The 17503-nt window shown below is 41.4% G+C and overlaps 1 protein-coding gene across 15 annotated transcripts in view; it reads left to right on the forward strand.

The window, feature by feature from the left end:
- Nucleotides 1-17503, forward strand: part of LOC119008593 (trichohyalin-like) — a 100440-nt gene that overhangs the window by 68768 nt on the left and 14169 nt on the right. For all 15 annotated transcript variants that reach the window (XM_037079076.1, XM_037079065.1, XM_037079064.1 and 12 more), the window contains 2 exons: nt 5586-5670; nt 8230-8341. In XM_037079076.1, the coding sequence (XP_036934971.1) occupies nt 5586-5670; nt 8230-8341 (197 nt within the window). The remainder of the gene's footprint in view (nt 1-5585; nt 5671-8229; nt 8342-17503) is intronic.

A 17503-nucleotide genomic window follows, 5' to 3' on the forward strand; every position in this document is an offset into this window, starting at 1 on the left:
CATGTTTTATGGAGGAAATATTTTCTGCTGCCCTCAGGCTGCTCTGCCTTGAGAAAAACTCTGGAGAGATAGCATTACTTGTTACTGAAGCTGCTAACAAACTTATAATCAGCATATTCTCAATGAACAGCTCCGGACCAGGTCCATAAGTGGCCACCGAGAATGACGTCGGAGGCCAGTTGCAATACCGATGGGATATTTTACGTTTCATCGGTAGACAATAGAGTAAGTGCTATACTGGTGCTAAATGTAGTTAGCTCTGTGAGTGGTCCTTGTTGACTCAGCACGCGGTTGCCAGGTTCCAAACCTGGCAAGAAAACCACCTCCGTTATGTATTCCCCTTATCAAACTAGTCTCCATCTTCTCAGAGGCAGCGTTTTCCATTCTGGTCTGACCATGTTCACTGGGAGTGGCCCATTAACAGAGAGTCAGAGTTGGTGACTTGTTGGTTAGGGGTTCGGGTGTGGTGTACCATAGATTCAGCGCTCTTGGTTGCAGAAATACTGCAGAAATATAAAATATTATGTCTTTAACATGATTATATCTGACACTGTTTGCTTTACTAGTTGATCTGATTTTCTAGTTTGCACATTGAGGCTTTCTTGTCCATCAGGAGCATAAAGCATGCTGGAAGAGCTTTACAGTGTGCCCTGCCTTTTTGTTGCAGTACCAGCCACAGTGCTGCTTGCTCAATCAGTTAGCTCAAATTAGCCACCAATAGCAGAGCAATGGTGAGTCGGTTGCTAGCTCTCCTCACGCAATGTTATCTCAGACACACACAAACATACACACACACTCTAGATAAAGGTTTGATTTAATGGTGCACTGCTTTAGCTGTATGGTAATGATCTGGTTTATGTGTGCGTGTGTGTGCGTGCGTAGCCGACGGTGGCCTTTGTAGTGGTGTGTCAGTGCAGGAATGGTGATGGCTGGGTCTCTCTGGGCACAGAAATGTCTCATTAAGAATTAACGTACACATCTACGGTCACGCCAGGCAAACACCTCGCATACACACACATGGCCATTTCTCCCAACTCCCACTGCTTTAATTAGCACATACACACTTGCTCTCCGAGGTACAAACACACACACGCACGCACACACGCACACACACACACACACTCACACACACACACTCTCACACACACACTCACCTATTGTCCGCAGAGAGATGAATCTGAGGTCTCTCTCCGTGGCAGACAGTGGCTGGCTTGCTCGGTGAACACTGCTCATTAACAAGATAGAGACAGAAGGACAACGCTGTGTAGCTTGGCCTTTGTCTGTGATCAAAACGCATTCCCTCAACTCTGCGCTCCGCACAAAAACCACATATTATTCCGCTTTTACCTTCAGCAAATACAATCCAGCAATGTAGAGTCTATTGTAATGACTTAAGAAGAATAAAGATGCATTATTATAACAAAGGGGGCATTGTTTACCTGGATATAGCAGTGGCCTGAATAGAGTGGGTGAGGAGTTAGCGTGAGAAATTACTGTCATGAACAAAAGGCCTTTTTATTAACATGGAGCCTTCGCAGAGGTCCTTTCTGTGTTATGAAAACATCGCCTCTTTTTTCATATATATTAAAAGGTCTCTGTGGCAAAGAGAGAAGGATTGGCAAAAAGGAGGAGAAAGAAACAGGATAGGAGGATGAGTTAGGAACCACAGAGGTGTCATGTGGATGAGAATGAAGGCAGCTGGATTCAATCAGATTGTGGCAGGAGAGGATGAAGAGCTGAAAAGAGTGAAAGAAGGGGGTGATTAAAAAGGAGAGGGGAAAAAAAGTCCTTAAACTTGGCTTATGACTGTACGTGTCAGATTTACTGTCACTGTTTGACAGCATGCATTTTCACTTCAGTAGATATTCTGTTTCTTGCAAAAAATAGTGAGTCCGGAGAGTGAATCCCACATCACTTAATAAACTACATATGGTGCTCAGAGAATGCTAGTGTGTGCAGCGCATATATTGATTTAGACAATATAGAACTCAGTGTTATATATATGAGTAATTTAAAGTGAATTCAGAACTGATTTGTGGCATGATTTTGTTGAACTCTGAGACACTCACTGTTTTTTGAGTTTTATGTGTGCGGAAAAGAAACTGAAAGGTGTAGATGAGTTACGATTGCTGATCCGTTTCCTTGGTGTTTCTGTTTGGTATCTTCTACTTAGCTGTTTAATTGTTTTATAAAAATATGCCTATGGCACCCACCTGCCGAACCCAAGCAGAGATGAATGGAATATTCAAACATGGCTGATAGCATCATCTTACAACTTAAATAAGATGTGTTGTAACATCGACCTTAATGTGAAATAAATGTGATGCTGTGTGACAACAAATGAAATAACAGCATAAACAAAAACACAATATCCATATTTCCACAGTTGCACAAAAACAGAAATGTGATATTACCTCCCCTCTGTGCTGCTGATGTTCATCTGCCTAAAGATGATGAAATCATTATTGTGCGCACGTGTGTGCGCATGTATGTATGTGTGTGTGCGTGCGTATGTGCGTGTGTTGTGCTATCCAATCTGGATCCCTGGACGCACACGTGCACAGGCCTCTCTCCTCCAATTCACCTCTATTACTAGCTATAATCCCATTTCACACTCTATCGATCCCCAAAACTGTTGTTCACCGGAACCAGCAGCAAACACTGGCATTTCTCCCCATCATTTCACCACCATTGTTCTTTATTACACAAAGAAGCCCCCCTTTGTCTCAGAGCAAACTCAGCCCTGCTGAAATATGAATTATAAATGTATGGCTAATAAAAGAGAAGGGGGGAAACAGAGAGAGAGAGAGAAGGGGAGAGAGATAGCGATAGAGAGAAGTGGTTGGTAGAAACATCAGAGAAAATGACTCCTTTACAAGAGTCTATTGATCAGTTTCTATCAAAGGGGGATGTCAGACATGAGATTACCTGGCAGTTTGAGCATTAGGTGCCGTGTGTTATAGCCCCGGGCCCTTGTACCGCTGCCAGAGGATTGTAAATAAAGCGGAGAGGAGAGAGCAAGAGGGGAGTGTGTTGGGGTGTATGTGTGTGTGTGAGTTTTAGAGTCTGTGTGTGTGTGCATGTGTGTGTGTTAGTCTTTGTCTTTGTGAGTGTTGTGTGCATACAATTTTTTTTTTTTCTTGTGGTGTATTTGTGTGCATGACGGTGTGCGGCTGTGCGTCTGCACCTTTTGGCTTATACCCAAAAGCAGTGTTGCAAGCCCGTGAAACTTCAGAAAGAGAGAGAAAGAGTCTTGGGAGGCTTTGGGACGTCTCGCGGGAGCACCTTAGCCCGCTACGAATCCCCCAACAAAGCCAAAGGAAGCCCCTATGAAGCCTTATGAAGCTTTTATGAGGGCCAGGCAGGGCCCAGCTCTACCCCCAACCACTGATTCAGGGTTAGACGAGTTTTCGTCCTTCTCATGTTAAAGGTTAGCTGCAAGAGCGGGGTAATCTGACCGCAGATCTGTGATTATAGGCCCAATGCTGTATGATGGGCTTTGAAGCTCGTATGAGAGGGAGAGATCGAAAGAGAGGGTTAGATTATGGACTAATGTCACACCTTTAGTTGTGAAGCCAGTATAAAAGGGTCAAGAAAGTGAGACAGTGAGGGACCCAAGATCTTAGATTGAAGACTTAATGTCATAACTTGACTCATGGAGCAACTAGAAACAGGTTGTAAAGGCGCTGAGGCCTCAGAATATGGACTACTGTTCTACCGTAAGCTGTTAGGAGGAATTGATCCACAATCCTCTTCGGATACAAGTTTAATGTGGAACATTTTGTCAGCATTTGGTCATCAATCCCCGCTAAGCTACATATACCCCACATTTTACCTATTTGTCTCAGGTAAACACCTGGTGTATGTCCGCATGTGAACTATTTCCGCTTGCTGGTTATATGCATTTTATATGTTTTGAATTAAAGAGGAAGCTGTCTGTGTTTTCACCTAATTTTTCCGTGCATTTATGCTGTGTAGATTGTGTGTGCGTGTGCCTTCGCCTGTGTGCGTTTGGGTGCAAATAGAAGTGTTTGTGTAAACGTTCAGTCCATGCAGCTAATTGCTCTCTCTGTGGCCTCTCCCTGCCCTGGTGGGAGGTGTCACTGAGGTCACCTCAAAACTAATGACTTGAATGCGAATTTGATCCCCATCTCAAGTTTTCACATCTCTGCTCTATTGATTATTGAGATTCATAGCAAACTTTAACCTTGAGGTTGAGCAAAATGGCCAAGGTAGGGCGCATACATGCACACACACACATATATAAAAGTGTTTGTGCATCGTTAAATATTTAGCAATTCCAGTTGCCGCTTCAATTTTCCCAGGGCTTCAGTTTAAACAGTTTGGATGCTGCAGAGCCATAAATTAATCATAGTTTTATTAAATGTAGATTTTCTTTTCTCTATTTCTTCCTTTTCTAGTATTGGTTTTAGCCTCCCCCCTATTCAGTCTGTCCCACCACTTCCAACACAGCATGGCGCGCGGCCCTAAAAGCTTTACAGCAATACACATACCACATTTCTCTATTTCTATTTCACACACTCAGATACACAAGCACACCCACAAAGTCAAGGTCCATCTTGTAAATATTCAACACACACACATACACACACACACACAACACACACTTGCTCAGGAGCGCACACACCTCTACATATTCAGTGCACACACCTTCTCAATATTCACTAGCCTTGGCCACCGATGGCTGACAGTTTATGTTATATTCAATGAATACTGAATTTAGTGAAAAGGTTTTAAGAGCTACGAGAAAACATTGACTCACAAAACAGCATACAGAACAAAAAACATGCGGAGAAGGAAGCAAATCCTTAATTTTAAATTCAAACCAAAAAAGGGCCTGCAAAAGCAAAAACTGACCAAGGAACCTGACTAGTGGTTTATCATGCATCCACTCAATGTGCTAAACTACTAAGTGTAGGACAATGGGGTTTTATTGCATGTAGACGGAGGAGATGGCTGAAAAGGGAATGTGATTGAAGGGATGCAGTCAGGAGCATGAGCTCAAGTGGCCTGCTTAAGGTAAAGAGTGCCATCTATTGACAGAGCCGGGGAGCGCTTCTTTTGTCTCCCAACAAAAGGGCTGCTGCCCCGTCTCAGTGTAAGCAGTGCAATACTTTCACTCCTTCCTCCTCTGCCTCTGAAAGCCATTCAGTGCCTCTTCTGTGCCGGAGTTCTGTGCTCGGCTTTGAAGGCGGTTCATCGTGCATATTTTCCCACTCGTGCTGAACTCCAATCAATAATCACCTCTGCGTATGCATGTTTTGTGAATCATTTTATTAACATTGGTCTGCTGGAAGATGCAAAGTACTGTTAATCTTAACAATCTTATATATTTCTCTCTTTGAATATGTTTTGAAAGAAAAATCAACTATGGCTCAAGAGCTATTTTACACAATTTTAATAATGTCTCAGCTGGAAAATGTCAGTTTTTTCTGTCACATGGACGTTTAAATTAGGCCTATTCTCTAATGACTCTTAACCAACAGTGTCTGAAGTGAACTGTTGCTCTTTATCTCACACTTTTCTCCCCCTCCCCGTCTCTCCTCTCTCCCTCCCCTGCTCAGTGGAGGAGTTGGCAGCCCGTGCAGAGGAGGCGAGGCGGATGGAGGGGCGCCTGAATGAGGGAAAGCTAGCAGAGGGGAAAATAAGGTAAGAAGGGAGAGAGGCAAAGAAGCTTTCTCTCTTGTCCCATTTCCCATCGTCCCCTGTGTAAGCTCGGTAATCAAAAACATTTTTGCTTTTTTTATGTGCGGCATACAGTAGGCTGTTTAACTGAACATGTGTCGAACAGAACAGCCCTGAGCTCTAATACGTACATTGTTTAAGAGAGTCTACAAAGCAAAATATCCAGCTTCTCTGTCTGTCATACGTTGTGTCGTCGTGCCTAAAAAAAAAAAACGGCTGATCTGCTCTGCACGTCTCTGCTACGAACAGAAATATCAAAACGTGTATCGACGGGACACGGTAGGTAAGCAGATGTCAGGTCATGAAGTTCAGAGTTCAGAGGTGAGACCCCTGCTTGACCCCTGTGTGTCACCAGGGCTGCGGTGATGACATCAGCAAGCATGTATCACCCAGCCGAGTGTGTGTTTGAGTGCGCCCTGTTTGTGCGCGCATAGCTGTGGTTGCGGCTTTGGCTTCGACATGACCTCACTGCAACGGTCTCCGTCTTAGGGAGTTTCTCGGTTAAAGTCAAGCCATGGAACATTTTCATCGTCAACCGGCAATTTAAAACTCGGCATGGAGACTTTATAGGTTACATTCTGAATTATTGCACTTTATTACATTTAAACCAATTTTAGGTACCAAATGGTAAAACAATCGCTGTGTCTGCATATTATATCCATTTGCAGATTCATGCTGTTTACAGTTAACCCAGTATTATCTAATAACTGCAAAGACATGAAAGGTTTTTTAAGCAACAACACCATGCTAATGGCTTCCATCTGTGCTGTGGGAAATCCCCTCCTTTCTCCACAGGATGCCTCCTCTCTTTCTTTCCTTTCTCTCTCCCACTCTGTTCATCCTATCATGTGTTCTCTCCACGGACCAATCTATCAGGCGTTTTCTTTCCTTTTTGTTTTGGCTGTTCCGCTCCAGCTTCAGCTTTTTACTACCACTGAGTAACTTTATCAGTATCACTTTTAAATTTTGTGCTGAGGCATTTAGTCAATTAATCTGTGTGTAGAGATGCAGACAGAACTCTAATTTATTTGATGATATATTTAGGCGTTTGTGTAGTAAATCTTGTAATCATTTGAAAAGATGACTAAAATTGCTAAGCCTTTGCTGGTTATGCCTTCACAGCTGCAAACGATTTTATTTTTTCATATCAATTATTGAACTGAAGTATCCTTTGAGCTTAAAGTTCAAACTTTGTGAAAGCAAAAAATTCAGCATCTTGGGGGTTTACTGGTGAGGTTTTAAAACACTTACCAGAAAATAGCAGTGTCCCCTCTGCATGTCAGCATGACACACACACACACACACACACACACACATACATATATATATATATATATATATATATATATATATATATATATATATATATATATATATATATATATATATATTAAAATATACCTTACATTGTTGCTTGTTACAAATGTTTTGTTGATTAGTTGACAAAATAAAATAAAACAATTTTGTTTAAATAAAATCTTGGTTTGGATAAACATATAATTTGAGCAAATCCCTTCGACTTAAACATTGATTGATAGTTTTCAATCTTTTCTGACATATTATAGATGAACAGATTAACTGATAAAACAGTCAAGAGATTAACTGTTGATAAAAACCATTGACCCTTCGAAAAAGGACTTGTGATAAGTCATTGTTTTTGTCAGTTAGACTTACCAGCTAATTAGCTGAAAAAATAAGAAATGATGTATAGAGTGAGAAATATTGAACTTCACATTCATTTTTTGGATATTAACACAAATGCCAATAAAAACTAATGGTCAACCTTCTGGTCTTTCCCTGCATAGTCATTACTGTTTTAACTGTAAAATCCATAATGCACCAACTTCACTTCACTCTCCCCGAACTTTTGACTGCACACGGCCCAGATTTTTTTTTTTTTACTATTCATGAACGTGTCATTTTTCATTTTTATATTTGCTTTTTCGAGGAATGGGTCACGATTGGGGTTGGTTTGTTTTGGTCTGCGGTGTGTGTGTGTGTGTGTGTGTGTAAGCGTCGGTGGGGCTGTTTGAGACTCGCTGAGCGGCCGAAGCGAGGCTGTGGAGGGAGGTTTGTGGAAATGGTAATCATTTGTCGTATTGATCTCGCTGTAGCCAGGGCAGCTGGCACGCACAAACTCACTCGCACACATGTACACACACACTCGCAGACACTAACTGACTCACATGCACACAGACGCATAGTTGCGTGGCAGGAATAGACCCCTTCGTATTGATCCCCTTCACATTCCCTTAGCTCGGCTGCCACACACATACTCACGCTCTCTGTTGCTTACGTTAAACACAGGTCGGGATTTTCCCCAAAACTTAATATCGGAACTGTGTACTTTAGAAAATATTTGTGTTTGTTTTTGGGGAATGTTTATGGTAATAATAAATGTTAAATGTGAAAAATTTAAAAGTACTTTTAAAAAATGCATCGACGTTGTTGAGGATTTGTATTATTTGTGCTTCTTCCAGTATCATAATAAGTTGGGTTTTTTTTTCCTGTTTGTGTGTGCAGGTCAGTGGCTGTGAGGCTGGAGACAGAGATGGCAGAGCTCAGGAGGAATCTTCAGCAGGCTGTCGATCACAAACTCAAGGCAGAGCAAGAGAAGCGGGATGCACAGGACCAGGTAAATAAATATAAATACACACTAGACCTGAGTGACATAGGCTCGGCAAATAACATATTTGTGTTTGTTTAAATCCGCTTGTAGTGCAGCTCAGGTGAGGTGTTTGTCATCCAAACCACTGAGATACTGTCTGCACTCACAGAAACCTGACCAATTTTACCACTTTATATCTTTTAAATGTCATTATCCAATCCACCTGCCCATCATCTTATTGATTTCTGTTACTGACCGTACTTAAAGTGGTCTCAGGAAATATTTGAGCCGGGTCTACTGTCCTACATTAAAAATGAATACTGATACATATATGTTAAGTATGCCTCTCCCCTCCTCTCCTCTCCTCTCCTCTCCTCTCCTCTCCTCTCCTCTCCTCTCCTCTCCTCTCCTCTCCTCCCATGCCCTCCAAGGTCTTCCTCCCCTCCTCACTCCCCGCACCCCCTCTTACCTTTTTGATGATTAGTGGCATATATCCGGTGCTAGAGCCCGGATTATCTTGTCCAAGACAGGGAGGGGTGTATGCGGAACCTAAACCTGGCAAGGTGATTTGGAGCGTTAATTCCTGGGTGTAATATTCCCTGATATTCCCTAATGTTCTGCCTGCGAGCGGGGGGTTGGGGGGGTCTCAGGGGAGAGTGGTTGTCAGAGCTGAGCCGCCGCCGTACAAAGGCAGAATGGATAATTAAGGGTAAAGCCAGGACGGGGAAGTGATGTTCATTTAGATTCGACAAACTTTGAATTCTGCCTTGAACAGCCGTGCTCAGTGGTTGCTCTCCAGATTTTGATTTTGCATTTTGTTCAAATTCTTAAAGTTTCTCCTTTTCTGTCTCCATTCCCTTTATTTCTCTCCCTCTGTTCCCATGTTCTCTCCGTTTTTTTCCCTTTGGCTCGCTCTTGCTCACCTTTTTCCTTTTTTTTTTTTTTTTTTTTTAATCCACTCTGTCCTTGTGAATAATGCAGCTCACATAGCATGGCACTCCTTTTTTTTCCCCGACAATAAAGATTGCCCAGGGCCAGTAAGACACTGACTTAGACCAGTTGATTGGTCAGTCAGTAGCCAGGTCAGTGCTCGTGAACAGTTCTTCATCTGTTTCTCAACTGCTGAAAATCCTTTCATCTCTTTTCTCTGTTGTACAGTTTCTGATCAAACATATTGCAGGACATGTCAGCGTTAGTCACAGGTCTGTCAAGTCAGAGCCATGCATGAAGAAGCTATGGAAATGGCTACCAGTGTACTGATACAAGCATAAAGTTAAGCTTTGTTTCATTTGTTCTGGAAGTTCCTTTGCCTGAAATATGAGCAAACATGGTTGTAATAAATGTCACAGTATTAATGTCACAATATAATTTTTTTTATATTGATATATATCATAATATGGCAAAATATCTACTATTTAGGGGAAATCTTTATTTTGTCAGTTATCTTTACATGCGACATGCAAACACACCTGAAATTTGTCCATTTAACCTATCACTAGCTGCACATTGTAAGTATACACACACACACACACACAGACACACACACGCACACACACACACACATACACATACACATACACACATTACAAACTAGGAGCAGTGGGCTGCCATGTCAGGTGCTCGGGGAGCAAGGCACCAAAACTCCCTCGTGTTTATATTGCGAATAAGACTCATGATAACATAATGTGAAGATGTCATCAGAATTCATGTTCTAGCCCTATCTGAGATAATTTCTGATTCTTTTACTGTTTTCACTGTTTTAAAGCGTAGGGGCGGCTGTAGCTCAGCGGGTAGAGCAGGTCGACTAGTGATCGAAAGGTCGCTAGTTCAAATCCCGGCTCAGGGCAAGGCTGAGCTGCATGTCGAAGTGTCTTTGAGCAAGATACTGAACCCCCCATTGCTCATCAGTGAGGGCCCTGCGATGAGCTGGCGACTTGTCCAGGGAGTACCCTGCCCTCGCCCTGAGACAAGGCTGGGATTGGCTCCAGCAGCAACACCCCGTGACCCCATGGAAAGGGATAAGCGGTTACGGATAATGACATGACATGACTGTTTTAAAGCAATTTGCAGATCAAGTTTCATCATTCTCAAAGGAATAAGTTTATATCTGGAAATTTGCTTATTCTCTAACCTGCTAAGAGTTAGGTGAGAAGATCAATACCACTGTCACATGTGCTGGGTAGCATAATAGCTTAATTCAGCATAATGACTGGAAACAGGGCAATATGGGGTATATAAGATGCTGGATGCAGTGACCTCCTGGAGGCTGCCGCTCCATGCATTAGTCCGGCTACCTACAGCCAAAGCCAGGCTAGCTGTTTAAAGTTGTTATGCTAAGCTAAACTTACTGGCTCCTGCCTGTAGCCTTTCGTCTAACAGACAATTATGAGAGTGTTATCGATCCGGTCATCTGACTCTCGGCAAGAAAGTAAATAAACTCATTTCCCAAAATGTCAAACTAATCTTCGAGGCAGTTATAAAACGAGCAGATGCTCTGCCTGTAACAACAGCCAGCAGCATCTAGTCACCATGATAGTCTGACAAAGATTTAGCCTGCTGGGGCAACGGCAAATGTTGTGGGGCTTCTGATGTAGCCAGCGGATATCCGAATGACAGATTTTCAGGCTAAGACTTACTCTTTGCTCTTTGCTGGTTTGCAGTCTAATCTGCTATTCAAGAGGTGAGAATGGAGGGGGAGTTAAGAGACAACATCTACGACCGGATTGTTTCACAAGTAGCCAAAAGCCTGGTTAAGCTAATTGCTAAAGTAGCTGATGGCTTCCAAGATTACATTTTGACCAGTGTGTTACACCACTCCTCCATGTAGAAGAGGTGTTTATCTGGTTTTGGTTGTGTTTGTCTGCGAGCAAAAAATATGACTTGATTGGTCAATACTACTCTTCAAATAGACTACAAATGGAAAGCAGAACACTTTTTATACCAAATTCTGGCCCCTTTTTCTGCATGCATGTGCAGATATCTGTTCATGGAGATAACTACAAGCAGACAGTACAATCCCACCCACCCCCTGTCACTAATGGACTGACATACACTTTTGCTTTTGGCTGATTATTCTTCAGCTTTTCAATACTTGTCTGTTAAATATGTTAACTAATTCTGCTAATTGCAAACTAAAGCTGTCAAAATCATCGTATCCTTGTTTTGAAATGATTTGATGAATCAGTCTTATTCCTTTTTGTGTGCTGTATCCGCACATCTGCAGTGAACTGGGAGTGTGTGTATGTACTTACTGTTTGTGTGTGTCCGTATATGTGTATTCTCTGACTGGTCTCCTGTGATGATACTGTACAAAACCCCTTACATTCCCCCTTTGCCTTCTTGCTGTCTTCCATCATCGCAACAACAGATGAGCTTTTCAATGGATTTGACTCCAAACAGTATTTAAACACCAGCGTGATGGCCGTTCTGACTATGACTCCTTCATTAGGTCCCAATCTCTGTTATTGACCAGCAGAAGATGAATTATCCGCTGGTGAAAAAAATCAAAGGGTTTGAAATGGTAAATGGTACACTACAGTGGCCTATAGAGGAAATCTATATTACAAATTGCCTCAGTGCACAGTAGCTGAACCTCAGACAGCTCTGTCTTTCTCTGTGTGTATGTCTTTGTAAGAAACAGTGTGTGTGTGTGTGTGTGTGTGTGTGTGTGAAGAGTTGTTTGTGCTTTTTGGGTCAGTTTTGTGTTTATTTTCTGATATGGAGAAAAGGATTTACATGTTATCTGGCGGTCAGTTTTATGATTGTATGTATGCTGCTCAGCACACGCGCACACACACACGCACACACGCACACACGCACACACACACACACACTTCAGTCGATCCTGGACTCATGCGGGGACAGGATTGTCCCCGCATGAGTCCAGTTCAAATACGGCTGGTGGTAAACATGTTATGTTTGACTGATCAGATCATTCCTCTTTCCATTCCCCTCTCCCTCACTCTCTCTCTGCACCACACACACACACACACACTCACTCACACACACACACACACACACACACACACACACACACACACACACACACACACACACACACACACACACACACACTCACAATCACAGTCATTAGTGTGTTTACCTCAACTTCTTTTAGCAGTGAGTAAAAGATTTCAAACCGTTTTAATGAGAATTTGCTGAAAAGTTTTGAGAAAGCATAAGTTTGTCAGCATGTTTTCATTCCCATAAACTTTTCTAAGTTGCCCAAAATCTTCACAACTATTGATGTCATTCTATAGAAATACAATTAGACAGTAGCTTCTAATCACTCTGAGTCAGCAGGGGATCTGCATAGTGATTAGAGAGACAAGTCTGGTCCCTGCTCAAGTATCCTTGAGCAAGATACTGAATCACAAATAGCTCCAAAACTCTGTTAAATCTGCACAGTAGTCATACATGGCCGTGGGTGAAAGCAAAATGTAATTTGCTCCAGTTTCCTCCATCTTCCTTCAGCACTACAGTGGTGTTAGACGATGATTTTACTGTCAGACCTTGATGTTATCTCTTCGTTCTTCACCTGTAAGTGTCTCTCCTGATTTGAAATGTGGTTGTGTATATGTCCAAGAGTTGATCTCTGGAACGGTCTTATGTTCATTGATCTCATTCATTATACCTGATAGAAGCCCTCAGCCTGGCCTGATTACCTTAGAATGACCCACACTAGATCACTTTTTTTTACACACACACACACACACACACACACACACACACACACACACACACACACACGTGTAAGCACGTGCACACACGTAAGCACACACACACACACAGGTTCAATGATAGAGAAATGAGGACAGACAAATGAACCTCATTTGTTTAGTTGATGAATAAAGAGAAGTGGACCAATTGTCGGACTGTTTAACCACGGAATGGACTTTAGTATTTGTTCAGCGTGTGCGTGCATGTGTGTCCTTGTGTCCCATCACCCTTAAACTCAGCTCATTAAGTGCCAGCTCTGTAATTCATTCAAGAGTTTTAATTATTTTTCTCACGTTGTCGTGATAACTTTTCCGTGTCCTTCTCAGCTGTCACACTGCCTCTCCTCACTGAAAAGAAGGCCGTTACGTCTGTTTTAATGTGCATGGAACCGGATGAATTAGGAGAAATTGCTGTATGCAAAGGTTCATGGGATGTGATAGATTTTATGATGTTTAAAGCTATTTCTCTCTCAGGTCATGTTTAGTTTAGTTTGATAGATATCATTTTTCTAAACGCATTGAACTGATGAAATGTTTTGTTCTCTCAAAATGTTCAAACTCCACAATTTTATATACTTGCGTGTTTGTGACCCTGGCCAAGGATTATAACACTTGATTCAATGAGTGGAAATGAGTCTTTACAAATCACACCTGGCACTCATTGACAGTGTCAAATTTATGAGTAAGTAAGAAAAGAAGCAATATTTTCAATTATTCAAGGCTAACCTTTAATCATCTAACCTCAGTGGCAAGTTTTACTCCGCTAAAATGCTCTTTACAGACTCCAAAAGAGCTGTGTAATATCACCCCATTCTTAATGTCAGAACCAATGAAGACTTAATAACATAAAAAATGGGGAGTTATGAAAGTGTGCTTCATTTTCATCTCACCATTTTACCACAGCAGCATACTTTTCTTTTCCTATTTTTGTGAGATTGTTTGTGCCAGTATCAGTTCCACATCTTGTGTAGATACTTCTGTCTAAGATAATATAAACCATTACACTACAAGTGGGTAAAGTGAACTGACTTTGTCTTTTCTGTGCAGATTTTACCCCATAAGTCAGTCATGTAAGAGATAATAACTCATTATAACTCAACACCTCCCATTGCTATATATTATTTCTTTTTCAACTGTTTTACTGAGGAAATGTGTCTGTATGTTACAGTCATTTACAACAGGGCTGCCAATAGTTTTCCAAAGTCTTGCTGCATCAGTACAATGCAGCAACAATAAAACCCTACAATTGTTCTTTTGTGCAGCTGCTCCACTGTTGCAGGGTGGTCACCTGGTCAACTAAACATTGGCCAGATTTCCAAATGGGAATCCCTCATATCCAGGACGCACATAACGCTCTCTATTGTTGGAGGTTCCCAACAAATATGGCAGTCTTGGAAGCTGCGTGACACTATTTACATCTTTTTCTTAAGTATTCCTGCCGTGTTACTAAATAACCCTAAATAATGCCAAATCTGTTGACTATGAACACACTAATATCAAGTTACTAATATGTACGATACTTGATAACTTGATATCATTCCGTTTATATACCAAGATAGTTTTTAAAAGAAATCTTTTATATGGTCATTTTTATTATTTTTGCATCTTTAACTTCACAGCCTACGATGCACATTAAAACCAATTACCATCATAAAAGAAAAAGTTAATCATTTTGGGATTGTTATATAGAAATAACCCCATATAGAGGTAGAGAACTAGATTTATACCTGTAAAGAAAGACAAGATAAAAAAAAATCACAAGGTGCAAGAAACCTAACCAAGACAGTCAGAAAAATAGTCCCATTTAGTTACGTCATATGTTCCATTATGTAAACATGTCTGATTTTTGTAACCATTTAGCAATCATGGGAGGGTTGGGTTAATCCATTAACATTTTTCTTGCAATCATCAATAAAATATACAATATATAACCACTGTTCTGTAGTAAACAGTGGTCAGGAAATACATCTTACAAGTAGGTCTGGGGAAGGTCCATTCCCAAAATATATGAGTGTGGTCACAAACCATACCGTAGTTCCTCCAGCATTTGTTTCTGGGATTGTTTTTGGAGTCAAATGTGGTTAACTTCGTCCTGAAGACCCTTATTTTGACCTTCCAGTCACATTATTTCTAAAGTTGGCTTCTAGCTTCCTTGTGACATCTAGAACAAATGTTTCTCCAGGAGTCATCATCCACTATTGTATACAGCTCCACTTTCCATTGTTGTTTGATATGCAGTGTGTTATCTGAAATGTCTAGCATTATTTTTTGGTACATATAGGATAATTGTTTTTTTTGTTTTTGCATGGTGTTGATGGAAAGATGTATAGAATGGTTTTCTATATGGTAGGCTCTCCAATGACATTTTCTCAGTCTGTATTTTCTTTGTAATACAGTGACTAATTTATGAATATCTATATAGGACACTTATAACACTCTCTGCCCACCTCTTATGAGCCCGACATGTGGATGGTAGAAAAACAACAAAAAAACTTTACAGTGTAAGTATATATGTCACTGGGTCTGAGCAAATTGAGTTTGCACACAGTATAAATGAAAGATTTCTTTAATTACAATTTTAGAATGAATATCCCTCATGAATGGTGCAGCTGCAGATTCAAATCTCTAGGACAACATCTGAACATTACCCCTGCCAACTTTTATGCTAATAAAGGGAATCAGAACAAAATTAGAGAGGTTTTAGTACAGAGCACTCAGGCAGAATCTCAAATGTGTCATTTTGGCACATTTTGGCACCATCTGTGCCATTTAAAATTCCCCAGGTACCAAACTATATATTTCACTTATATGTTACTGTAGCTGCTGAAAAACCTGCCTGCTGACTTCCGCTCAGCTCTAACAGGTTAAAAGAAGCATCCTTACAACTTTCCGAGATAACCTGCAGTCTAAAACTGTCTCTTTTAGGATTTAATGTTATAAACTCTCTGACCAAAGGCTAAGTAAAGACGATTATGAATCTGGGTGAGCGTTCCATGCCAGCTTTCTGTGTTTGGCAGCTCCTGACATTCAGTGATGTGGACACATTTCCGTCTGCGCCCAAAAACCTAGCCTGAGTTCCCTCTAAAAGGAATGATGGGGGGGGACTTCATCTGCCTGGGAAGTGGTTGAGCAAAGTCTACCAAGGCTGCTAATGTAGTTGTGCTCATGCAGGCAAGATGCAAGATAGGGGACTTGAATAATGGCAGCCACTGATAAACAACCCAGCAGCATGCGTAGGAGAGAGCAAGATGAAAGGACTCGGGGAGAGGAGTCAGGCCATGCAGCAGCAGATGAAGGTAATTAAAGAAGCCATCATCAGCATCATTAATATGCTAGATCTGCCGTGGCCCACTGACTAGTCTAATGGAGAACATGTCATCATCGTCACCATTAGGGAGAGTGGGACACACATAAACACACGCACACACTGTCTTAATGTTGGGTCACGCCATGATTATCACCATTAAGCCTAGAGTGAGAAGACCTGCTTAAGAAACCTCATTCTCCCCTGCCGTCGTACACACATACAGTACACACACACACGCACGCGCACACACAGACACACACGCGCTTGTAGATCTTTAATTCAGACTCTGTGAGTGATAAGTATGCATATTTAAGTGATGTCAGGCCTGTTGGGTCTTTTAATTAGACAGAATGAATGAATGTTTTATAAAAACGTGTTTAACAATAAATGTGTTCATTAATTTGATGAGAGGATGTGCTCTGATGAGCTGAGTGGAACAGAGTAATGGCTCGTATTCAGCTCTGGCGGTTTGATGGTGATGGGAGCAACAACCAGGCTATCTGTCTCTGATTTTCTCCTCATCGTCATGCTCCTCTCTTTACCCAGGAAAAAAAAAAAAAAGTTAACTTTGAATTATGTTTATCCCGTGACCTTGGACAGTTTGGTCTGTTTTAGTGAAAATGCACTTTTGTGCTGTTACAGCTAATGTGCAATGTGATACCAGTCCACAGCTCCATGGAGAGTAGAAAAGATGGAAAATCCATTAAGTCCCCACAATCTTTTTCTTTTTTCTGTCTGCAGGTATTCTTTGTGGTTTGCCATGAAAGTTCATTCAGATGTTTAAGTTCAAGATTGGGGACTCACACAAAGTCCATCTTGTATCTTTTGTCAATGAAAAATGTGGGCTGTGGACTGGACAGCCCGGCCTTATTCTGATAGAATAAACTATCAAAATGATAAATACTCTCACAGCAGATTCCAAATCCTTCACCAGCACTGCAGTACTCAACTCATATTTTCTAGCTTAGACCTGAAAGGGCCGCTGGAATCACCAAACTCGGTTATAAGTGTGTCCCAAATGAATTTTGTTGCCCCTTTTAGCCCCCATCATCAGCTAAAATATTTGTGCAACAAAACCAATCTAAATGTTAAGCAGGTATGCTACTTTACTCCTCCCCCCGCCTGCAATCACACCTCCTTTGTCCCTCTTTTTCTAAATGTCCC

Source organism: Acanthopagrus latus, chromosome 19 (genome assembly GCF_904848185.1).
Source record: "Acanthopagrus latus isolate v.2019 chromosome 19, fAcaLat1.1, whole genome shotgun sequence".
Taxonomy (NCBI): domain Eukaryota; kingdom Metazoa; phylum Chordata; class Actinopteri; order Spariformes; family Sparidae; genus Acanthopagrus; species Acanthopagrus latus.